The sequence below is a fragment of the Mastomys coucha genome, unplaced genomic scaffold (assembly GCF_008632895.1).
Source record: "Mastomys coucha isolate ucsf_1 unplaced genomic scaffold, UCSF_Mcou_1 pScaffold1, whole genome shotgun sequence".
Taxonomy (NCBI): domain Eukaryota; kingdom Metazoa; phylum Chordata; class Mammalia; order Rodentia; family Muridae; genus Mastomys; species Mastomys coucha.
The window spans coordinates 57120756-57142602 of record NW_022196891.1 but is presented as its reverse complement, the minus strand read 5'-3'; the positions used below and the strand labels follow the sequence as shown (position 1 = coordinate 57142602).

The window sequence follows — 21847 nt, the reverse complement described above, 5'->3', positions numbered from 1 at the left end:
CATCCTGGATACCACCACTCTTCTTTGCTCAACTGGTCTTGATGCCCTGTTCCAATCAAGGCTGTAGCAACCTTGATTTCAATTTTGCCACTAAGTCTTTTTTTTTAAAAAAATGCAATGCATGTATTCTTTTCTTCTTTCTCTTCTTTTTCACATTTTTCCTGTAATTTTGTGCATCACACAAAGCCATTAAGTAGGACTTCTTTTCTTAATTGAAAGCTGCTTAGCTTTCCCATGGACTTCTAAATCTGGAGCTTTTAATTTTAATTTTAAGGAACTCTTAAAAAGTACTTCAAATTTTATTTTAAAAATTCATTTGGATATAAAACCGAGGCTGAGTTGGATTGCTTCTTTATGTGCCTTCCATACCCACAAAGTTGTACCACTGCAATGGTCTCTCTCCTTTCCTGAGGCATCTCTCCTTTTCAGCCTCTTACCTGCTAATGCTTTTTTTATGTGAGGCATAAGAACACTCTGGCGACACTCCATATCAGAAGTGAATTATCTATCCTGTTAGCAAACGTCTAGTCTTCAGAACCCAGCATGACCTTGGGGAACAGATGTGTGCCTGTGGCACTCTGGAGAGTCCTCCAGATCATCATGGTTTTGCTTCCATGGGGTTGGTTCTGACCACTTTATTATAACAGCCCTTTCTTGAGCCCCCTCCCTATAGAGAAACATTGTTTTTTAGAAAAAAAATCTTAAATGGATGTACAAAATAGCAAAGAGATCAAAACAGAACTTCCCTGGCTGATAATATGAGAGAAAAAATTATTAAAAGTGCAAACCTCCTCCTGATCCTGACTTTGAGACTTGGTTCTGGAACCCTGCTGCACCAACACAACCTAAACTAATGCCACAATAGTTAGAAAAATTCAACATTTTTCTAGACTAAATCTGTAAGTCTTAGAGCCTGATGCTGTTAGTTTGGACACAAATATCTAAATCTGAACAATCAAACTACACCCATTGCTTTATTAAGTAGCACTGTGGTTACCTGTTCTACCCACGTCAACCTAAGATTGGCTTTCTAGCATTGTCAATTTCTGTTTATGAAAAAGAAAACTGTGTTAATCCTCATATTAGTGTTTGTTGCTAACAGGGAAACTTGTATAAGCTCTACATCTAACCTTCTTTATCAATAAATGAGAGCCAAAAAAACCTGGTACCAAACGCTACTTAATTGCTTCCAAGCAACTCTCAGGAGCCACACAGATATGCTTCACAATTGCTAAGTTACAACACCGAAGCTGAACATCCTTTGTCAGCTAAGAGGACAATAAGGCAAAATATGACACGATTGATGAATTGATCTTGAAAACATAATGATCCTGAATGAGATAAACTGTGGACACCAAAAGAATAACTTGAGTCATCACTTTGCTCAGTGATTCAACTCTGCTTACTGATTTCAAGTAGTCTGCCCCCTACTGCTTCTACTTCTAGCACTTTTTGCGTGTATATGTGTGTATACCAAATATTAAGTATGTATCAGTATAGTGCTAATTATGTTGTGTACTGTATCCAATTTAATCCTCATATCAATTTAGTGGAGAAAGTGTTATAAAGCAGATTGAGGTTTGGGAAGTTGGTTGAATTTCTCCAAGCCTTATCATAGTTGAGAATGTATTGAATCTCATTGGTTTCAAAGTTTATGGCAATCAGAAGTTGGTGTATGAGGCTTAGTGAGAGATTAGTAGAAACATACTGGAACTATTAATAGTGAATTTCTTCCATGGAATACTTTCTTGGGTTTGTACGCTTGCAAGGGTGAGCACTAAAGAGTACGCTCTGCTAGGATCTGGCAGAGTATATCCATTTCAAGCCCCCACAACATTTCAACTTTCTGAGGGATCACAGAATCTTTTTCACCCATCCATGCCTGGCAGTTTCTCTGCGCAGCCATGGAAGAGTTGACGGCACTTACCGGTGGAGACACTGGCAGAGGTAGGAGGGCTCCGGGCTTGTTCCTTTAGAGCTACAACATTCACAATGTATTCCTCCCCAGGTTTCAGTCCCGTTTGGTTAAAGGACGTAACATCGCTGGGGAGCTGAGCAATCACCCCTCCTTCATTGTTCTGGAGAGTGGTCAAAACAGAGAAATCAGAGGGGTCACTGGGAAAGCAATATGGTGAGAGAAAGATACAGGGGCAGGACACTAATTGTACAGACTGAAAAAAACAGACTACATCTGTTCCCCATGAACTATCAGTGGAGTGCTTAGGGCCAGGAACATGCCCAACAGGCTCAATAAGAAGCAGTTTTCAAGAACATTTCTTTGGCCTATCTGGGATTTTCTAAGTTTGCCAATGAAATCTAGTCATGCAGTGATGCAGATTGACTCTTGTCAAAGAGTTAATATTCTATGCTCATGATCAATGTTATCAGATTTTTTGGGCACCTATTGTGATGATTATGCCCTTAGCTTTTAATAATAATACTTGCTTGTATGTATATATGTATACATATGTAATACATATATATGTAATATTTGAATCTAAGACATTACCAGATTGTTTTAAAACCCAGAATTGTTGTCTCATTCCACTTTCTCTCTTATGATGCTACCCTGGAGCCAATCTGTCATTGCCGTGTTTTCCCTTCACTCATAACATGAGGTGTAAAGGAAAAGAAAAGAAACAAAGAATGAAATAGAAATAAGGAGAGAGAGAAAGGAGATGAATGTGTAGAAAAGGAAATGTGAAAAAGCCATTTGATGATGTTGGGTTCAAGATTCATTGTCAACATTGATCTGTCATCTCTCTCTCCCCCTCTGTATGTATGTACCTACCTACCTACCTACCTACCTACCTACCTACCTACCTTCCAATTGTCATCTACCCATCTACCTACTTATGCTTTGGCAATAGCAGAGACAGAGGGCCTTTGTGTAATGCTGCTATTCTTATGTGTTCTTTGGTCTTAATGTCATGGGGAGCTCCATATATAACATATAGGCATGCTCTTATAACTCAATGTGATAAATGCTCCCTCCCTGTTGCTTCAACCTATACATTATGGCATCTATTCCATGCAGCTGTGTATTTGATCTTGGGTTGCCCTGGCTGGCTTGTCTCTCAGTCAAAATTTTAGGTATTATATGTAGAGCAAAAGAACTGATTTTTTTCCTGCCTGAGCGGCAGGATGACATGATTCTTCCTGCCTTGTTATAAACCCAGTTGCTTGCAATTCTTTATTGGCCACTTAACTCATATAAGACATATCCTAACAGATTTGTACAGAACATCTGTTTAGGTGTATTTAGCGTGCTGGGACATGACTATATCCACAGGGGAGTGTGAAAGCTCTGGAGCAGAGCCCAGGACTTGGGGTTTTTGTCTGAAACCTGGCAGATGATGTCACTTAAGATTTCTGAGTCTTGGTCTCTGCAGACTAAACAAAACTAAATGTAAAATGAAGGTTCATATTCCATTTACTTGAAGGTTTTTTTGTAGCTACAACGGTCATGGCTGCAGGAATTTTGGAGTAGAAGAACAGTAAAAAAAACCACTGTCTTGTTAGCCAAAAATGTGTCAGCTGTCATTAAGTCTGATGAATGACTCAAAAAATGCTTTCTGATGGTGAAGGATGAAGACAGAAGGGAGGAGTGCACTGAACTCCGTATCCATGAGTGATGCTTAGAGGGGATATGAGCAGAGCCAACAGTGCTGGAACTGGAGCAGCTCTGGACTTGCAGACAGCTCTGGGACTCATCAAATAAAACACTGCTCTGGAGACTAGAGAGGGCTCTTAGGACGCCCTTAACTTACAAGTTATAATAATGAATTTGTTTAATGAAAATCTTGCTTAGTAGAATATAAATTCATCTTTGACTAATTCAGGAAAACCAAGATTTTGTTTTACATCTCTGACCTTCGGAGACTGAAGCCTCTAAGCTAACTTTTTCTAGACTTACCTGTGGACTGACTGACTGTGTGACTGTCTCTGCTTGCCTGCTCTTTTGTGCTAAGGGAGGACTCAGCTTTCTGAAGCTTGGTTTTCAGGCTCACTACAAACAGACAGCTAGCTATTAGCACTGCTTCCTACATGCCCCATCATCCAAGGCCTAGATTGCATGTCTATGATACAAGTCTCAGGTTGTATGTCTTAGTCCTCTGGTCTGTGTGAGAACAGTGTCCTATAGCCCAGACACTCACAACACATCTTGTGTCTTTGGTAGCTTTGGCAGTTTGATCAAATGGTACCTTCTTTGTGGCCCCTAAATCTAAGCTGAGGATTGGAATATACCAAATCGGGCTTGTTTAAGAGAGCTGACAGTTGAGTATTACCTTTGGAATGAAGCTGATCTCCCACCCATCGAAGGTGAAAGAGAAGGGCTCCCACTGCACCTCCACGGTGGTCTCTGTGATCGTCTTGAATTGTAGCCCTTGAGGAGTGGAGAGATCTGGAACATAGCAATGTGGGTGGCAATGTCATGGCCATCCCCGGCAGGGGCAGAGATCGCTTCCTGGTGCTGTGTCTTGTGACCTCCCTCGGTGTCCTGGGCGAGGAGAGGTGTGGTGGGCAATCCCAATCCTGCTGCAGGCAGAGTCTCAGTGGCAGGGCCAGCACCCTGTCATGTGGCCCCGGTGCTCAACACAGGTGAGTATGTGAGCGGACTTGAAACTTAATGTAATCATTAGTTTTGTCTTTTCTATTTCATAATAGAAAATGTTAATGTGAAAATTTTTAAAAAATCATATTTTCTTTTCCTCTCTCATGTGGTAGATCCTGGCATTCAATAAAAAGCTTTTCTCAGAGAACTCAAAGGCTTTAGGTGCCATGCAGGATTCCTCAGAGGCAAGATAGGATCTGATCTCAGTGTTCCTATTTTACACCCAGGAAAAGGGAGAAACAGAGGAAGCTAGTTGGAGATGTAGGATAAGCCAGCTTCAAGATAAATCTGGAAGCTTTTCTTGAGTATCTGAGGTGTACTGAATGAACTGAGACTCAAACCACGACACCTTGGATGGTCTGAGTTTGCCACTTTATGTATACAAAGGAAGCATAGGTATATACAGAGTGTGGCTCCCAACTCATCTTCTCTAAATCCCCTCCTTTCTTCTCTTGCTCACCTTGCCTTGCTTACCTAGTTTTGTTCTACTCTTAATTTCTTCCTTTTCCTCTCTGTCCCTTTCCCCCCAAATACACACACACATACACACACACACACACACACACACACACACACACACACACACACAGGTTTAGTGAGGTGGAAGTATGTTTGTCCTGATGGAGTTGCAATCACCAGCCCTGAAATACGACAGTGTGACTTTTCACAGTTCTCTAGGAAGCCTGCTCCCTCGTTAGTGTTGCTTCTCAGGCTATTCCCACTGGAAAAGGACAGATTCTTGTTTAATTTATTTTATTTTTTTTTCCCCTGTGGATTAGCTTCCCTGGTGGGAAGGCAGGGCTGATTCTGAAGCCACTTGAAGGAATGTTAGATGAGTTTACATGAGCTTATCTCTGTCACCTAGGAGCTAGCCTGAGGGGATACCCAGAATTGGCACAATGAAAGCCATCAGAGATGGAAACCACTTCAAGACATGGGTGTGGATCAGAGAGGAGCAACTTCAGGATAGGCCAGGCACTCTAGGGGGTGACTCATCCCCCAGCACAGTGGGAAAGGCTGCAGATGGTGACCTGCCTCCACACAATCGCTGCAGATATTTAAAACTAGTTCTCAGGCGTCAGATTTTTTTTAAAGGGTCACATAAAAACAGAGATAGGCAGATTAACACACTGTGTTCAGGAGAAGTCCAATGTTATCCTAGGACTTTAGACACCTGCCAGTGGAGCAAGGTGACTTCTTAAGCCTGTGTCCCTGTCTTTACATCTCTCAAATCTCAGTCTTTGACCTCTTTAAGAACTTTAAGACCAACTCTTGGAACTTGACATTTTCTTTTTTCTGAATTTTCCTGGCATTTGTTATCCAAATGTCATTTGTCATTTGAGACCTATATAAAACGAGTTTAGAGCTCATATTTCCCTATTTGGCCATTAAGTTCTCTTTATAGACCCCAAGGGCTTTCTGAATTCTGAGGGTCCCTGTTTCCATGGTCCACTTCTTGTTCCCGTCTTTTGTTACTGCTAATCTGTGTCTTTCAGCCCATATCCTTCAGATGTTCTTCTCTCTGTAGAATCTAGTTGGGTACAGCCCTTTTTCATGGATGTCTTTATGAGTCAGAAAGGAATCTGGAATGCAGATTCTGCATTAGATCTGGGGCAGAAGAATGCAGCTTACTGCCCAACTCCTGGAAATCTTTTTCCTCAGAGCTGCTCATCTTAGTTTTGGAAAGTTGAAAGTAATACAGACACTTTGTAAAAATGTAAGAGTTCAGAAGTATACGAAGAAGAGAAATAGCGTTTCCTTTCTTTTTATTTTATTTTTGAGCAGATTCAATGTTAACACTTGGTAAGCCATCTCTTATATTTTTCTATGATGAACTAAGTATACAAAGAACACAGATAAGGATCTAGAGGAGGTTTCCCTTGTTATTAAGAAATAACAAAATTTTCCAGAAGTTCTGAGTCATGGAGACAGTTCAGCTTGCTTTGTGTCTATGTCTTTGCTTACTCTCTCCATTACAGCTTTCTAAATTATTTCCTAGAACCTCAACTTGTACTCCTAAAGTGACTATTAGAGGGTATTTTGCTAAAATAAAAGGTCTTAAAGAGCTGATGTCACATCTTTATTAGAGATAGATGTCACCATCTGCAGCTTAAAATAATGTTGCTATTGTTGTTTTTGGCCCATTGCTCTGCTTAGCACTCAACCACCTGTAACATTTAGCCTTTGTTTATTATATTATATTATACTTCAAAGCTCCTAGTTTTGAATCCCTAACCAGATTTAAAGGTCTGTATAAGTCTCACACTTCCCAGCAGAGTCCAGCTTATAACAAATCAGTGTTCAATAATTAAAATATTGTTTGTTCTAGAGTTTGTGGATGTTGCCTGAATTTGGAATCTCTTGTAATCAGAAGTGCCTGTTTCCCAGTGGATCCTTTTAAATGGGTCACATCTGAAACCTTTATCCCCAAAGAGCAAACTCTTGCAGGCATTCCTAAAGAATTAAGAAAAGACACTACTTTCATGAATGCCCATGAACTCATGTAGGAGAAAATAAAAATGAAGCAGGACAGGGAAATGGTACGTACGAGTGGCCACCTTGGCAGTGATGGGAAGGCTGAGGATGTTGCTAATGACAGCGTAGACGCTGATGTTGTAGGTGAGACCTGGCTCCAGTTCCGTGATGGTGACACCACTCCAATCTCCAGGCACCCGCTGCTGGAGCTGAAGGCCCCCCAGGGCTGTCGGCTGGTAAGAGATCACATATTCCGTCACTGCCATCGGCCCGTCCCATTCCAGCTCAATGGACCTGTCGCTGATACCAGCCACTCGCAAGTCCTCTGGAGGGGCAACTACCAGGAGGCAATACACAGACAGCATGAGCTCAGAGGATTGCCATTCCCAGCCTGGACTCAAGTTTCTTGCTACATTTCACCCCTCGTTTTATGTCTGGAGTTCTGTTGGACTCCATGACTTGGTTCTCTACTGAAAGATTCCAAGCTACACAAGAGCACAAATAAATGTGGTGCTGGAGCTGGCCCCTTACTGCCTTGTGAAGGCTGACTGTCAAATTTTTAAGAATTCTGTCTGACTGCTCCCAGGTATTGTCATTGTTAAAGATAAAACAATATGAAGCAGTAATTAAGCAAATTGTGTCTAAAAGGTAATTATTCAAGACTCATCATTTTAAAATCATCTCACTGCATCTTACAATTAGCTATGCCTAAAAGATGATTTTTGTGTGTTACATCTCTGGTGGAGATACTACATAGCTGTGTTTTATTGCATGTCTCTTCCCAACTCCACATTTAATGTTGTCACATGAGTAGCTTGACACTGGCCATGGAGGTGTTTACCCCATGGATAGTTGCAAAAGCTACAAATGAAAGTTTACTTGTTTCTTTTCCTTCATAGAGCCAGATGTGATATGTTTTCATAGCACACCACCGATGAAGCAGCTTGGTACTTTAATAAATTACTGCTGTCAGACTGTCCTGACAGCCAGTTCTGATTTAGCAAGTGGAAATAAAGACTAATTCTTGTTTTTCTTACAAATTATAAGAAGCCAAAACAGGATATCCTGTATCTCACGGCTTAATGCAGATGCTCAGTGGTCCTTCCTTCTAACATTCCTCCTTTTAAAAGGATGGCATTTAAGTCTTGAAGCAGATGTAACTTGTTTCAAACTAATTTTCATTAGCCTTGACCTTGGAGAGGTTGACCAGAAAGCCTTCTTGAGAGCTTTGCTTTTCTCACTTGTCCAGCTTTGCAATGCTGTGCAGAGCTGCCAAAGGTTAAACCATATTGAAATAGCCTCTCTTGTACAGCTCCCTTAGGAAGTGGGGATTCACTGTAGGATGGGCATCAAATCATTGAACCTTTAAGACTAATTAGAAGGCTAACTCTAGTGTCTATAATTGGACCTGCTCATAGATTACAGCAAAGATCAGGCCAAGATTTAAGTGATCGTAATTAACTTCCATGTTGGTATGTGGTGGAGGTTCCCATTGGTTGAAGAGTTGTTATTGGTTTTGAATTTCTGTCTGGCTTATCTAAGACTTTCACCTTTAAAAACAAACAGGGCCAGACTGGGTGCTTTCACAGGGGCATGTGAGCTGAGCCAGAGGAGAATGCCTGCCTCCTCTAGTACACATGGGAAACCTTAAATTCTTGCCTAAGAGAACTGAGCATCTCTTTCACTGATCCAAGATTCATGGGAAAGAATCTTGGATCATTAATATCACAAGTTTATAATGCTATAATATAATAGTCATATTTACTTTTGCTTTTGCCCCAAACCATCTTCTGCATTAAATAGTTAGGAAAATAAAATTTCTTCTAAGAGGAGAAACCTTATCTGAAAGAAGAGGCCTATACTTTTTTCTTTTTTTTAAAGATTTTTTAATTTATTATTATTATTAAGTACACTGTAGCTGTCCTCAGACACACCAGAAGAGGGTGTCAGATCTCATTACGGGTGGTTGTAAGCCACTATGTGGTTGCTGGGATTTGAACTCGGGACCTTCGGAAAAGGAGTCAGTGCTCTTACCCATTGAGCCATCTCACCAGCCCCTTTTTTCTTATTTAATCAATTTATTCTCATTTGTTTTCACAGTGTGGTAGTGGTGGTGTAGCTCAGGCAGCACTGGAACATAGAATCCTCCTGCCTTACCCCATCTCCCTGACTACTGGGATCATAGGTTTGTACCATTATTTCCATGCATGTCTTAAAATTTACCCTAAACAAACTTTCAAAAATTTGTAAATGAACCCATAGTATTTGGCATGGGTTTTTTGTTTGTTTGTTTTATTTTTGTTTGTGGGTTTTGTGTGTATGTGTGTGTGTGTGTGTGTGTGTGTGCATTTGCTATGTACCAGGAAAACAGTAAACACTTTACATTGGGTCATCCCATTTCGACCTCCCTCCAGCACAACAGGATAGGTTTTATTATTACTCCTCATTTATAGATAAGGAAACTGAGGCACACAGCAAGCAAACACAGGAATGATAACTTGAATCCAGGTCCAATGAGTAGAGAAGCTGTCAGTCAATACAAAATTCTAGATTACGGTTATAAATTATTTCAACTGTAAAATATGTCAGACCTATCATTTAACTAATTAAAAATCCCTTTGTGGTAGGTAGGTAAAGTAATCTTAGCATCACAGAAGAGGGCTAAGTGGAGGGGTGTACCAAAATCCAGGGAACTGAATCAGAGCAGAGTGACTTAAACTCGGATCTTTCACGCAGCAGACTACATATGGTGCCTGCTTTCTTCTTTCATGTATGCACAGCCCTTCAGGACTGTAGAGAAGCTAGCTGCACGAGAAACAGTCCAAGTGACCCAGACTTGAGTTCAACAGAGTATTATCTTGTGCCACCCCCTCCCCTTGTGAGTCAACACTTTTACTCTCTCTGACACTTACTGACAGAACACCTCCCATCAAGGGCAGAAATGGTCATTCCAAATTTCAAGGCAATTCTTAGGGCCTGTGGAACTAGTCAGTGTATTCCTTTTTTTGATTCTTTCTTCCAGAAAAGCAGAGTTAATGATGACAGTGGTGGGTGATCTAACAGGGCATTTAGAATCATAACACATTTATCCTCCTCATCTCAGACAGTGAATACTGCCTTCACATGTGAACAGGTGAACATGCCTTCACAGCTGAACAGGAGAATAGCATCTGCTGTCACCTGTGGTGGAAGTGCTATGGTGAGTGATGGGGCAATGAAGGTGTTAGCCATTGCTATCAAGCAAAGCCATACAGAACTATAAAGCAAACAACAAAAGCAATGCATGCAATGAGTGAGTGGGGAGTACCAAGTGTTTGCAACCTCACTTCTTTGCAGAAATTCACTGTGAGACCTAGCGAGCACCTTAGTGAGCACCCAGGAAGACATTGTGAGACCTAGCGAGCACCTTAGTGAGCACCCAGGAAGACATTGTGAGACCTAGCGAGCACCTTAGTGAGCACCCAGGAAGGCAGTTCAAGGCTGTGTCTTGCTCCATAGGGCATGTGGTTTCAGGAGCCAGAGATCAGGTAACTTGTTTCCACAGAGTTGAGCAATGATGCTATGCTGATAAATCTCCACACATCTCACTGAATTCCAGGGAACCTTGTCCAGCCACTCTTAGGGAGCATTCAACAGCTCACTCACCAGTTCCTGAGCTGACCACCATCATGGGGTGGGTGGGTGTGCACAAGGGACTCTAGGTGTTTCTCATTAAAATAAAATCAAACAAAAACCATTTGCTGGTCTTAGCATTTATGTCAAAAGACTACTCATTATATATGATGACAGTGATTTTATTTTGCAACTATGGTTTAGCACCTCAAAAGAGATTTAGAGAATTCAAAAAGCTAGTGGGTACTCATTCTTTAGGTATTTTTTTTTAGACAGGGTTTCTCTGTGTAGCCCTGGCTGTCCTGGAACTCACTCTGTAGACCAGGCTGGTCTCCAACTCAGAAATCCACCTGCCTCTGCCTCCCAAGTGCTGGGATTAAAGGTGTGTGCCACCACTGCCCAGCCCTTACACTGCTCTTAATGGGCTGTTGGTTCTGGGAAAAACCCATCTCTGACTGCTGCTTTTCAAATCTTTAAAACAAGTAGCTCCATGTAGCTCTTTTTTTTTTCTGAAGCTTGTTTTAAGTACTAGAACTCAGGAGGTTTTGCTGTATTTATGTCTTTGCATGGGCATCAGGCAAGGCAGAAAGACTCACTGGCATAGCATGAGCAGAGATCAAGGCTAGAAGTCAACTGTAATGGCCTTGCTGTCAACTAGTCAGTTCTACTGATGTTGCCATATAGGAGCCTCATAATGAAATCCACAAGGTGTACAGCTATTCTCCACTTCCTGCCAAAGACAAATAGTGACCTACAAGGAAGTCTACTTTGTGGCTCTTGATGTTTTCACCCTTTTGACCCTTCTGCCCCCTCTCGCTCTGCACTCCTGGGAGCTGTCTTGCACCCACCTGGCCAGAAATGTCAAACAGTGAGTAAATAGGCCTACGTGCTCTTCACAAAGAGCTAGCAAAGTAGCACTTTAGATAATGGCCCACATCCCTTTCTGGAACAGACCTGTGGCACTTGGATTTAAAGGCAGGCATTAAGAGGAGTACCTCCTGCACTGAGAGGTGGAGCTCCAGGGTTGCTATAGAAACAGATGGAGATTATGCAACTGTCCTTCCTTGCGGGCTTTGAACCAGTAAAGAAAATCTATCTAGGTTTGTTGAAGTCTTCCCCAAGCAGGGCAGAGCCCTTATGGCAGAGGTAGCATGGATGCTAGGTTTAGACTTGACCCAGATGCAGCTGTATGAGCAGCTGCTGAATCTTGTCAGATGTGACCAAGGCCTTGTGTCTCCAGTTCAGTTTGAATACTAGATCAGATCAAGTTGTTTTGTTCTTGTTGATGTTTTACAAATAGACCTGACCCTGTGGAAACCCATGTCTAGAACATGACAAGTAAGTATATGCAGATTCACAAATATTGATTGTATTAAGAAATGCTCAAGCTAAAGAATAACATTAAGACAGCTTGACTCAAGTTGACCCTCGGCATCTTCTGGATGGGACCTTCAGGAGTCTCACCCTCTTGGTAGAAACAAGGTTATGTTTCATGCTTCAGGCAGCTGCCCTTGTACTTGGGAATCAGAAGTGCTGAGGGCTAGCTGCAGCTTCCATGGTATAATGACTACACTTTTTAGAAAGGAATTTCAATTCACTAAACAGAATTGAGAGGCCAGATGAGATAATTGACTATAGAAGAAATGAAACATAGAAAAATATTTCTTTCTAAGCAGTGAACTATTACCGTCCTCCCTTTGTTGCCCTTAATCCTTTAGCAGGGCTTAATTTGCAGCCATAAATGTAGATGCTGAACAACAGAAAGCCATGGATGCTGGCTTCCCAGGACTTGTCTTTAGAAATTAGTAGAATTGCTCAATTAGGAAGCTTAAAAATGTTGTTTGTTTTTATTTATTAAAAAAAAAATCCCCAGAAGCTATTCTGAGTTCATAATTATGTAATCTATACTTGTAGGAGCACAAATGTATCAGCAATGGCTACTGATTTAGTTGGTAGGAGATGAATAATAATGAAACAGTGGGAGTAATATGATTTGGGGGCAAAAAGACATAAAAATCACCACCAGCCCCATGAAATACTGCCATTCTCCCCCGTGGCTGGGCTTAGGATTTAGAATCTCATGGCAAGACATGACTCTTCTGTCATTTTCTACAATATAGACTACATATGGAGTTGGTTCCTGACTGTGCTATAGTCATCTGGAACAAAATGAGTCATATCTGTTTAATATTCTATACTAATTGTTAGAATGTCAGTTCCTCAGTAATTTCATAAATCAATCCCATCCCACAATCTGTAAGCTAACCAGATAAACAAAGAAAACTGGAGCCATCCTCCCTTAAGCATGACATAAGATGCTGGTGAGCAAGGGAGATATTTTTACGCAGGCCCTACTGGTCCTGAGTTAAAGAGCAGCTTTACCTAGCATGTCCCAGTGACCTTTTTCTACTTGCTGTGATTTGAATATGGTTGTGTGTGTCCCTCTAGGCTTCAAGAATTGAAATTTAATGTCCACTCTGGCTTATCAAAAAGAGTAAAAACTCAGTGTCCCAGACTAGCTAGCTCATCAGAGTGGATGCCATGATGGAATTCTAATAAGGAAATGAGACAATATACACACATAATCCCTATCTCTTACCATGTGACTCCTTGTTCTGTGTGGCTACTTTGCCAGTAAGAAAGCAATCACTAGATGTAGCCACCTTTCCTTGAACTTCTAGAACTGTGATTCCCATATAAACCTCTTTATAACTCACTCCACTGTTTTTGTGTTATTTGACAACAGAATGGGCTATACCAGCCACCTTACCCTAAGGACAGTAGCAGTTAAGAACCTTAAGGTGTTGTCATCTTTACTATCATTGTCTTAGTTCTAGAATAAGATCCAGATCTTATTCTGAATATGAACTCACTAATTGTTGTGGACTTGTAAGCAGTTGCCACACCAAGCAAAGGAGTACAACCGAAATGGGCATTATTTTTGTCCCTTCCTCTCCATTCTTCCTCCCCAACCAACTGGAACTAGCCCCAGAATGACCCCTTTCCTACCTGCTGAGCAGTCAGGGCCCTGGTAGCCTTCCTTACAGATGCAGAGCCCCTCCTGGCAGTGACCTCGCCCACTGCAGGCATTCAGACATCGTCGCTGGCTGCAGTCCTCACCAGCATAGCCCTCTTGGCACAGGCAGGTACCATTGGCACATTGCCCCTTCCCTGAACAGTCCCCAGGGCAGCGCAGCTCCCTGCAGTCCTCGCCTGTGTAGGGCTCTTCACAGACACATTCCCCATCCACACAGAGCCCCCGGGAACTGCAGTCTGCTGGGCACCGGAGCTCTGAACAGTCATCTCCGCTGTATTCACTGTCACAAATGCACTGGCCATCGACACACACACCCCGACTGGAGCAGCCCAGTGGGCAGTAGGGCTCTGAGCAGTTCTTGCCAAACCAGCCTTCATTGCAGATGCAGCCACAGGACTCGAAGCTAAAGTTGCCATGGCCGCTGCAGTGAGGGACATAGTCCAGTTGTCCTAGAATGGCCAAGGAGAAGGTCAAAGGGCAGCAGTGGCCTCTCATAAATGGTGCTGGGGAGGGGTGAGCAGAGACCTGCACTCATCCCTTGAACACGCTGGCGCTGCTGAGAGTTAACTGCAGGGTAGTTTGGTACAAATTCAACTTAATACATATTTTCACCCACTGCAGTTGTCTATGTCTAAGACAGCACTGAGGGTAAAGACGGGGTAAGATCTGAGCCCTTGCCTTCTGAGGGATCACTTTCCAAGTACCTTAGATTGGCTTCATAAGAAGTGACCTATGAAAATAATGTTCCCAGAAGAAATTTGCTGTAGTGGTCTGGATGAGGGGATCAGGAAGAAACATGACTGTGCCAGAGTGTAGTTATGCAAAGTCCCTGGAAGAGTGACTCAGGTTCCTCCCGTACTCTTGCACCCAAGATGATATTCTGCTTGTTCCTTATCATCTAACTGCCTGGACCTGAACTACCTAAGTCTGTAGCTTCGGATAGAGAAAACTGGGTGCAAGGCTGATGCGCAGCTAATGGTAGCTGTTGCTCATATGATACTTACTCGGTGAGTTAATCGTTAATAGCTCCTTATTGCTCTCATGTGTCACTATTTGTAGACAAGGAAGAAAAGTCATAGGCCATGTGACTGGCTTAAATCACAAGCAGAGCAGATCTGAACTCTAAGTCTGTCTCTGAAGTCTTGGTCACATCTTGCAGTGAGGACCAGATGGACATAGACAGAAACAAACCCACTGACTGTTCAGCCTTCTGGAGAAAGGATACTCTGTGTGTGTGTGTGTGTGTGTGTGTGCATATACACGCCACTTGAGTGCATGCACATGTGATCATCCATGCCTATGTTCATGGAGTAGATCAAGATAAAACTTCCATCTTGTTGGAGAAGATAGGGACCATCCTCTGGGACCTAAATGACTATCATTTTCTCCCGAAAGGCTGTGAGTGAATGAGCAGAGCATCATATTCTCTAGTCAGTCAGGTTAACACAAACAGATATCAACTCAACAGCCTGTGAAGACCAAAGATGAATGAAAACAGACATCAAATACCCTGCCTGCCATCAAAGTTCCTGTGCTCACCTTCTCCCCAGAATCAGGTTAGTATATTTTGAACTGGGTAAGCAGTATTGAGAATCCATGAACCAAATCCCCAGGGGATAGCTGCATTTAGATCTTACAGATGACGCATTAACTGAGAGCTATATACTGGGCACAGTTTTCTAGGACCCCGTGAAGAGACACTGGGTTTTTCTTCCTCTCATCCCACCTCCCTCTCCATTCAGCTCTCTCCTTATCCACCAGGGACCAGGATGCAAGTTCTTTAGACTCTACCTGTGGCAGCGCTTTCCTGACAGCAGTTGGCATTGCACTGGTCTCGCAGCAAGGACACCTCCCTCTCCAGCATCTCGAGCCGGCTCAGCAGTTCCTGCAGTACCTGGGAAGAGCTTGCACATGGGCAGGCATTTTTGGGAAGGTTGATCTTGTGGGTGAAAGTGACCTGGCTTTCATGATCTGAGGTTTGGCCTGTGTATTCGGCCAGAGTATCATCTTCGGCACTCATGTCCTGCTCAGCTGAGGCCTCCAGCCCTGAGGAGCAGAGGCTTTCGAGTGGCACATTGATGTTATACACATGGTTGAAGACCATAGGCTGTTCCTTGCTGGAAGTGTTATAGCTGGAAGCCCCTCCTTCTTCCTCCACAGTTTGTCTCTGGACCCTTTCTGTAGTCACCTCCAGTCGACATTCAGAAGGCTTGAGCATGGATCCCAACAGGATCAGGTTTACACCAATAAGCATGTTCTTCAAGACCACTGTTTCCCAGTCAATCCCCATCGTCTCAGCCAGAGCTTGGTTCAAGAGCTCTCAGTAGTAGCCAGCATGGAGTTATAGGAATCTGCAAGAGAAAGCAAGGGTTTGTATGACCTTGAAAAGCTGTGCTGGGCCACGATGGCTCTCATTCTGTAAAACTAGAACACACACAGAAAAAAGTTTTCTGGGGCTGTGTGGAAAATTGGGAGGGGACAGTGATTATCAATCAGAATGCTGGGTCTTCTCTCAAAGACTGGATTCTTGATCATGGACATCACTTCATACAAAAGGTTATTGTTATGACTTTAGTTTCAAATGGCCCCTTCCCAAAGCTTGGTTGACAACTGGAGGGTATCTGAGAATTGGATTATGAAGGATTTGATTTCATCAATAGGTTAATCTATTGATGGATTCATACATTTGCAGCATTAAATAGTTGGAAGGAACAGATCACTACTTCAAAAGTTCTGATGGTTTGAATAAGAATGGTCCCCATAGGCTCATATGTTTGAACTCTTAGTCACAAACAAGTGCTACTATTTGAAAAGATTAGAAGGATTAGGAAGTATGGACTTCTTGGAGGATGTTGTCACTGGAGGTGAGATTTGAGGTTTCAAAAGCCCATGCCAAGCTCAGAGTCTCTCTTTGCCTATGGATCAGGATATAGCTTTCAGCTACTGCCCAGTACCTGCCTAACTGCCACCCTATTTTCTGCTATGATGATGATGAACTTAAACCTCTAAAACTATAAGCAAGCCTCCAACTAAAAGCTTTCACATATAAGAGTTTCCTTATATTGTGGTGTCTCTTCACAGCAACAGAACAGTGACTAAGACCTGGGTATATTTCATCCCTAGCCGTTTCTGTCTTCTCTTTGCTTCCCAACCACAAAGTGAGCAGTTTTGTTCTGTAACATCCTCTGCCATGATGGACTGAAACTTTTGAAACGAGACAAAAATTTGTTTCTCCTTGAAGATGTTTTTTTTTTGGTCTTTTGTTACAGCACTGAAATATCAGACTAATGTAGCTATTTAGGCACAGAATACAGAAGCCTGTCACCATAGTATGCAAGGAATTTCTAGAACACATGCCAGGAATGGAGGTTCTGTGAATAGCTTCTTCTACTGAGAAGAGATCAAAGCTTCTCTTCACTTCTAAATTAGGATTAGGATAAAGTAGACCACAGAAACTTTGGGGTACTCCCATGTCTCCTCAAATATTTATTATGAAGGAACCTCCGTGGTCATGTCAAATAACTTATCCATCAACTCCTTTAAGCTCACCTATTCAATATGGGTTGACTTCACAAAAACCAACCAGCCAAATAATGTAGTCGTAGGCAGTTTGTGATTGTTAATCATCCTTGGGTACATGTGTGATTTATTTGGGATGATGTGAGCCAAGCTTTGTTTTAATCTTCTCATTAGTATAGTCCCCATGCTCTGTGGCCACAGGGTGCCTTTCTTCCGAGGTCCTGTTTAAATTGCTAAAATAATGAATTAGCTCCTTCACTAGCTGCCTAGTCACCAAGAACCATGCAGTATAATAAATTCACAGTAATAAAAATCAGTTTTTACAAAATCATATTTCCTTTCTACTCCCTGTATAAAAGAAAAAAAAAGGAGAGAGATTTAGACACTTTGGTTCTCAAGTAAAGTCGGAGCTACTAAGAAGATTAAGGTCTAAGGAGCCAAGTAGCTATAACTATGTGGTTAAGAATAAGGTGGTCAATGTCATTTAATACCCGTTGGCTGTACATGGGGCATGGATGGAGCTGAATGCACACACATGATCTTGTTTGATCCCTAGGAGATTCGTAAGATGATACCCATCTCATAGCATAGCAATTTCTGCCTAGAAGGGTTGAGATGTGAAAGCTAGCCAGACTGATCCCAAACCTGTGTTCTTAACGACTATGCTTCAATGCCTTAAAAAGAAAAAAAAAAAAAGAGTGTTCAAACTTGGGCATGGTGGCATACAGTTTTTATTGCTAGTGTATGGGAAGTAGAGGTAGGAAGATTAGGAGTTTAAGGCCAAACTCTTGTATATAGCAAGTTTAAGATTAAACTGGGGATACATAAGACTCTATTTTAAAAAAAAATAAAAAGAAAATATTCAATTATTTCTTGTCCTTTATGGAAACTGGACATTCTAGAACTTTCTCAAGAACACTAAAGTTAGAAAATTTGCCTGGGTATAGTTCACTGCGTTTTCTTCTTCCATGAAGCATTCTCTTTCCACAGTTTTCTTCCTGTCCCTTCATACATCCCTCAAATGCAGGTTGAATTTCCTGTCCCTCATGCTCTTGTGTGAGTATACTTCTTGTAGTGTTTACCATGCTAGACCACAGGCTCTTTATACCTGACTTTCCTACCCAGCTTGCTGAGTGGATTTGAGTCAGACCGTGTCTTACTGCAGTGTATTGCTGTGTATTTAGGATATGAAAGTGCTCAGTATTTAGTTGTTGTTTCATGGACTGGCAGATGCATGAAAGAATGAATAAATCAATGATTTAATGAGTAAATGCTCAGTGAGCAAAAGGTTGAATCATTCTCCAAATCATTTAATCTCTCTCCATTAACCCTACATTACTTACTGTTCTGTTCAATTTCAACTCTGGACAATGTCTAAGACTTCATTGAATTAGTAATAACTGGTATTAGTGACTAGCATAAAAATCATATCTTATTACTCAGCTCTTATGTTATATACTGTATTATTTTCTCTCCCTGTTTCTAATATGAAGAGGAAGTGGGGCAGACCAAAGCTGCTGAGACTGCCAGACTGTCTGGACTCAAACCTCATCACCATAAATGTTTGTCTATGGAAAGACCACTTAACCTTCATTTCAGCTTTGCGATTTGTAGAGTAGAGCTAAAACACAATACCAACTTTATAGGATTAGAATGATGATGACCATTATCTATATAATACTTATTCAGTATCTAATACCGACTCAATAAATAAATACTATTTCTGACCATTTGGTTCTCGTCTTATGCATATTCCCTGAACATGCAGAGGCATGTAAAGTGTCTTACAAGTTGGCATCAGGAAAGCCCAACTCATACTTTATCCTTGAACAAAAATGATGAAGTCTCAGGAATACTCTGGGAGATGCCAATCCACTGGTCACATCTAGATAAAGCAAATCTGCCTTGGGAATAGATGGACAGACATGTCTAAACTTAATTGGCCCCATAGCTGTAAGCCCTTCCCAGGCCCTTCTAATCTTAGGCTTGTCTTCCCATTTTGAGTTGTTCCAGGCATTACATCCTTAGATGTCATTTCTATGCTTCTGTCATGACAACACTCTCATAGTGGGTCTGTCAATAGTCCTTCACACATACATAAGGCTTTGTTGTCTTTCTTAAACAATACTTTGCCTGATTCACAATGATATTGCTGAATAATATTTTCTTATAGAAATTGTGAAGTTGTTACTTAATAATACTCTATAACAATATAAATTTTTAGCGAGTGATAGACAGGAAATGAATAAAAGAATAAGTGATATTATAAATGAAAAGGAAGACCGATGATAGGGGAATTATGAAGAAGAGAGATGCTAGAATCTATGTGTAGGTTCAAAACAATAACTTCCAATTGCAGAGAAAAGGAAAGTTGAAGTTTTGTATGAGAAAAACGATCAATATTTTAGTCAATATCTAAACTTATATATAAGTAACTTGACCATGTAATATTTGTAAAGACCAAATTTATTTTTAAACTTAGGCTTTATTAATTGAAATAGGGGGTAAAATACAAACCAGAAGCTTGTCTGCCCTTACTGTACCAATAATTGATCATTTATAGATGACTGACATATTGAAAGAATGCCAATCTTGTAATTGAGGAAGAGAAATTTCACATTTCATTCAGAGAGGTGAGAACATGGGAGGTTCATATGTTACTGTATCACCCATTCATTTGACATATATTTATTGAGTAGTCTTTAGATCCCTGCCCTGTGTTTATGGAAATTATATCCATATGTATGGGACTGGAAGGATGTAGTATAAGGGAACAGAGAAAATAAATACCAAACTTAATATTATATATACAAATAAATTACTTGATATTTGTCATATAATCATATCATTATATGATACATATGTCTGTGTTAGTTTCAGTCAGGAAGAGATAGCTATTGTGGAGAGAAAAAAATTGATGAAAGGAATTTTTGAGGTAAGCAGGTGAAGGTTCGTGATCTTATTTATAGAGGGATATCCTGAAGAGCTTGTCTGATCAGTTTACAGCTAAGCAGATACTTGACAGAACTGGGGTAGAGTGTCTAGCAAAAGAGAGGGCATGTGCAGCGCAACCACTGGGAACAGCAAATGCAGGGGCTCTGGGGCAGGGGTGGATCTCAGGCATCCATGTAACAGGATGTCTGGGGCGAGGCTTGGAAGTGGATGTGGAAAGGCCCTGTCAAATAGGGGTTAGTCCTCCGCTGCTGATAAGCTTACTGTCCTCAAATGCTTCCAGTGCCCCCATTGGTTATGAGCAGCTCCCATTCTTTGAGAAACTCCCAGCTTCAGGGAGAAGTAAAACACCAGCACACTAGTGCATGGTGATGACCATGACGAAGGAGCATGCCAGATGTCCTGAGAGGATGGTTACAGGGCTGCTCTGCAGAAGGGTAAGTGACTCTGAGGAGGTCAGGACTCTTGGTGCTGTTTGCCAAATATTTCTGGCCCGGCTTTCAGGCACACAGTAGGACTAGATTTTCTAACCCTTCCTTGGGTATGTGAGACCACATTTTGTTCTGGTCAGAGAATCATTGTGAGCTCTATCACTCTGGGTCTCTAAGTGACTGCATGGAACAGAGACCCTCTTTCCATACTAGTAATTTCAGCACAGCTTTTGGTTTTGGAAGCATAGTTTTTGTTTTGTTTTGTTTTGTTTTTTGTTTTTGTTTGTTTGTTTGTTTGTTTGTTTTCCGAGACAGGGTTTCTCTGTGTAGCCCTGGCTGTCCTGGAACTCACTCTGTAGACCAGGCTGGCCTCGAACTCAGAAATCCACCTGCCTCTGCCTCCCAAGTGCTGGGATTATAGGCGTGCGCCACCACTGCCCGGCAGAAGCATAGTTTTAAGTATTGATTTTTCTCACACATAACTTAGTCTACCTATGGATAACTTGGGCATGGATCTTAGTAGATTTCTCTCGAGGTTAAGAGCAGGAGGAGGAAGAGAAGGCAGAGGTGGAGGAGGAGGAGGAAGAAGAGGAGGAGGAGAAGGAGGGAAGGAGGAGGAGGAGGAGGTAGAGGAGGAGGAGGGAGAGGATGAGGAGGGAAGGAGGAGGAGGAGGTAGAGGAGGAGGAGGAAGAAGAAGAGGAGGTGGTAGAGGAGGAGGAGGGAGAGGAGGAGGTGGTGGAGGAGGAGGGGGAGGAGGAGAAGGAGGAGGAGAAGGAGGAGGAGAAGGAGGAGGAAGAGGAGGAGGTGGTGGAGGAGGAGGTGGTAGTGGAGGAGGAGGAGAAGGAGGAGGTGAAGGAGGTGGAGGAGGAGACAGAGGAGGAGGAGAAGGAGGCAGAGGAGGAGGAGGAGGAGAGGAGGAGGAGGAGGAGGAGAAGTTCATGCTGAAACTGATTCAGAACATGGTTTGTTTAATGAGTGTGTTCAAAGGGTTGCTGGTGCTGAGGCATTGGACTTTTACACAGTACAAGGGCCTGGAGAGGTAGTTTCCATATGTAAGCAATAGCTTTCCTAGTTGGGTAAGCTAATGTCTGTGATGGCAGGTGGTATATGTCTGTCTGGTCAGTGGAGGTATATAGGTACAGGCCAAATATTTTGAGAATTCCAAAGACGGGTTTTCATTCACCAGAGGAGAATAAACAGGACTG

General features: G+C 42.0%; 1 protein-coding gene across 9 annotated transcripts in view; it reads right to left on the bottom strand.

Moving 5' to 3' along the window:
- Window positions 1-21847, bottom strand: part of Tnr (tenascin R) — a 409328-nt gene that overhangs the window by 68375 nt on the left and 319106 nt on the right. For 6 of the 9 annotated variants that reach the window (XM_031386534.1, XM_031386561.1, XM_031386553.1 and 3 more), the window contains 5 exons: window positions 15531-16090; window positions 13712-14188; window positions 7164-7427; window positions 4290-4405; window positions 1928-2078 (listed from right to left, as the gene is read on the bottom strand). In XM_031386534.1, coding sequence (XP_031242394.1) covers window positions 1928-2078; window positions 4290-4405; window positions 7164-7427; window positions 13712-14188; window positions 15531-16029 — 1507 coding nt within the window. In that variant the 5' untranslated portion in view covers window positions 16030-16090. Of the gene's footprint in view, window positions 1-1927; window positions 2079-4289; window positions 4406-7163; window positions 7428-13711; window positions 14189-15530; window positions 16091-21847 lie in introns of those variants that run through there. The other 3 variants (XM_031386588.1, XM_031386595.1, XM_031386604.1) reach the window with 3 other exon arrangements.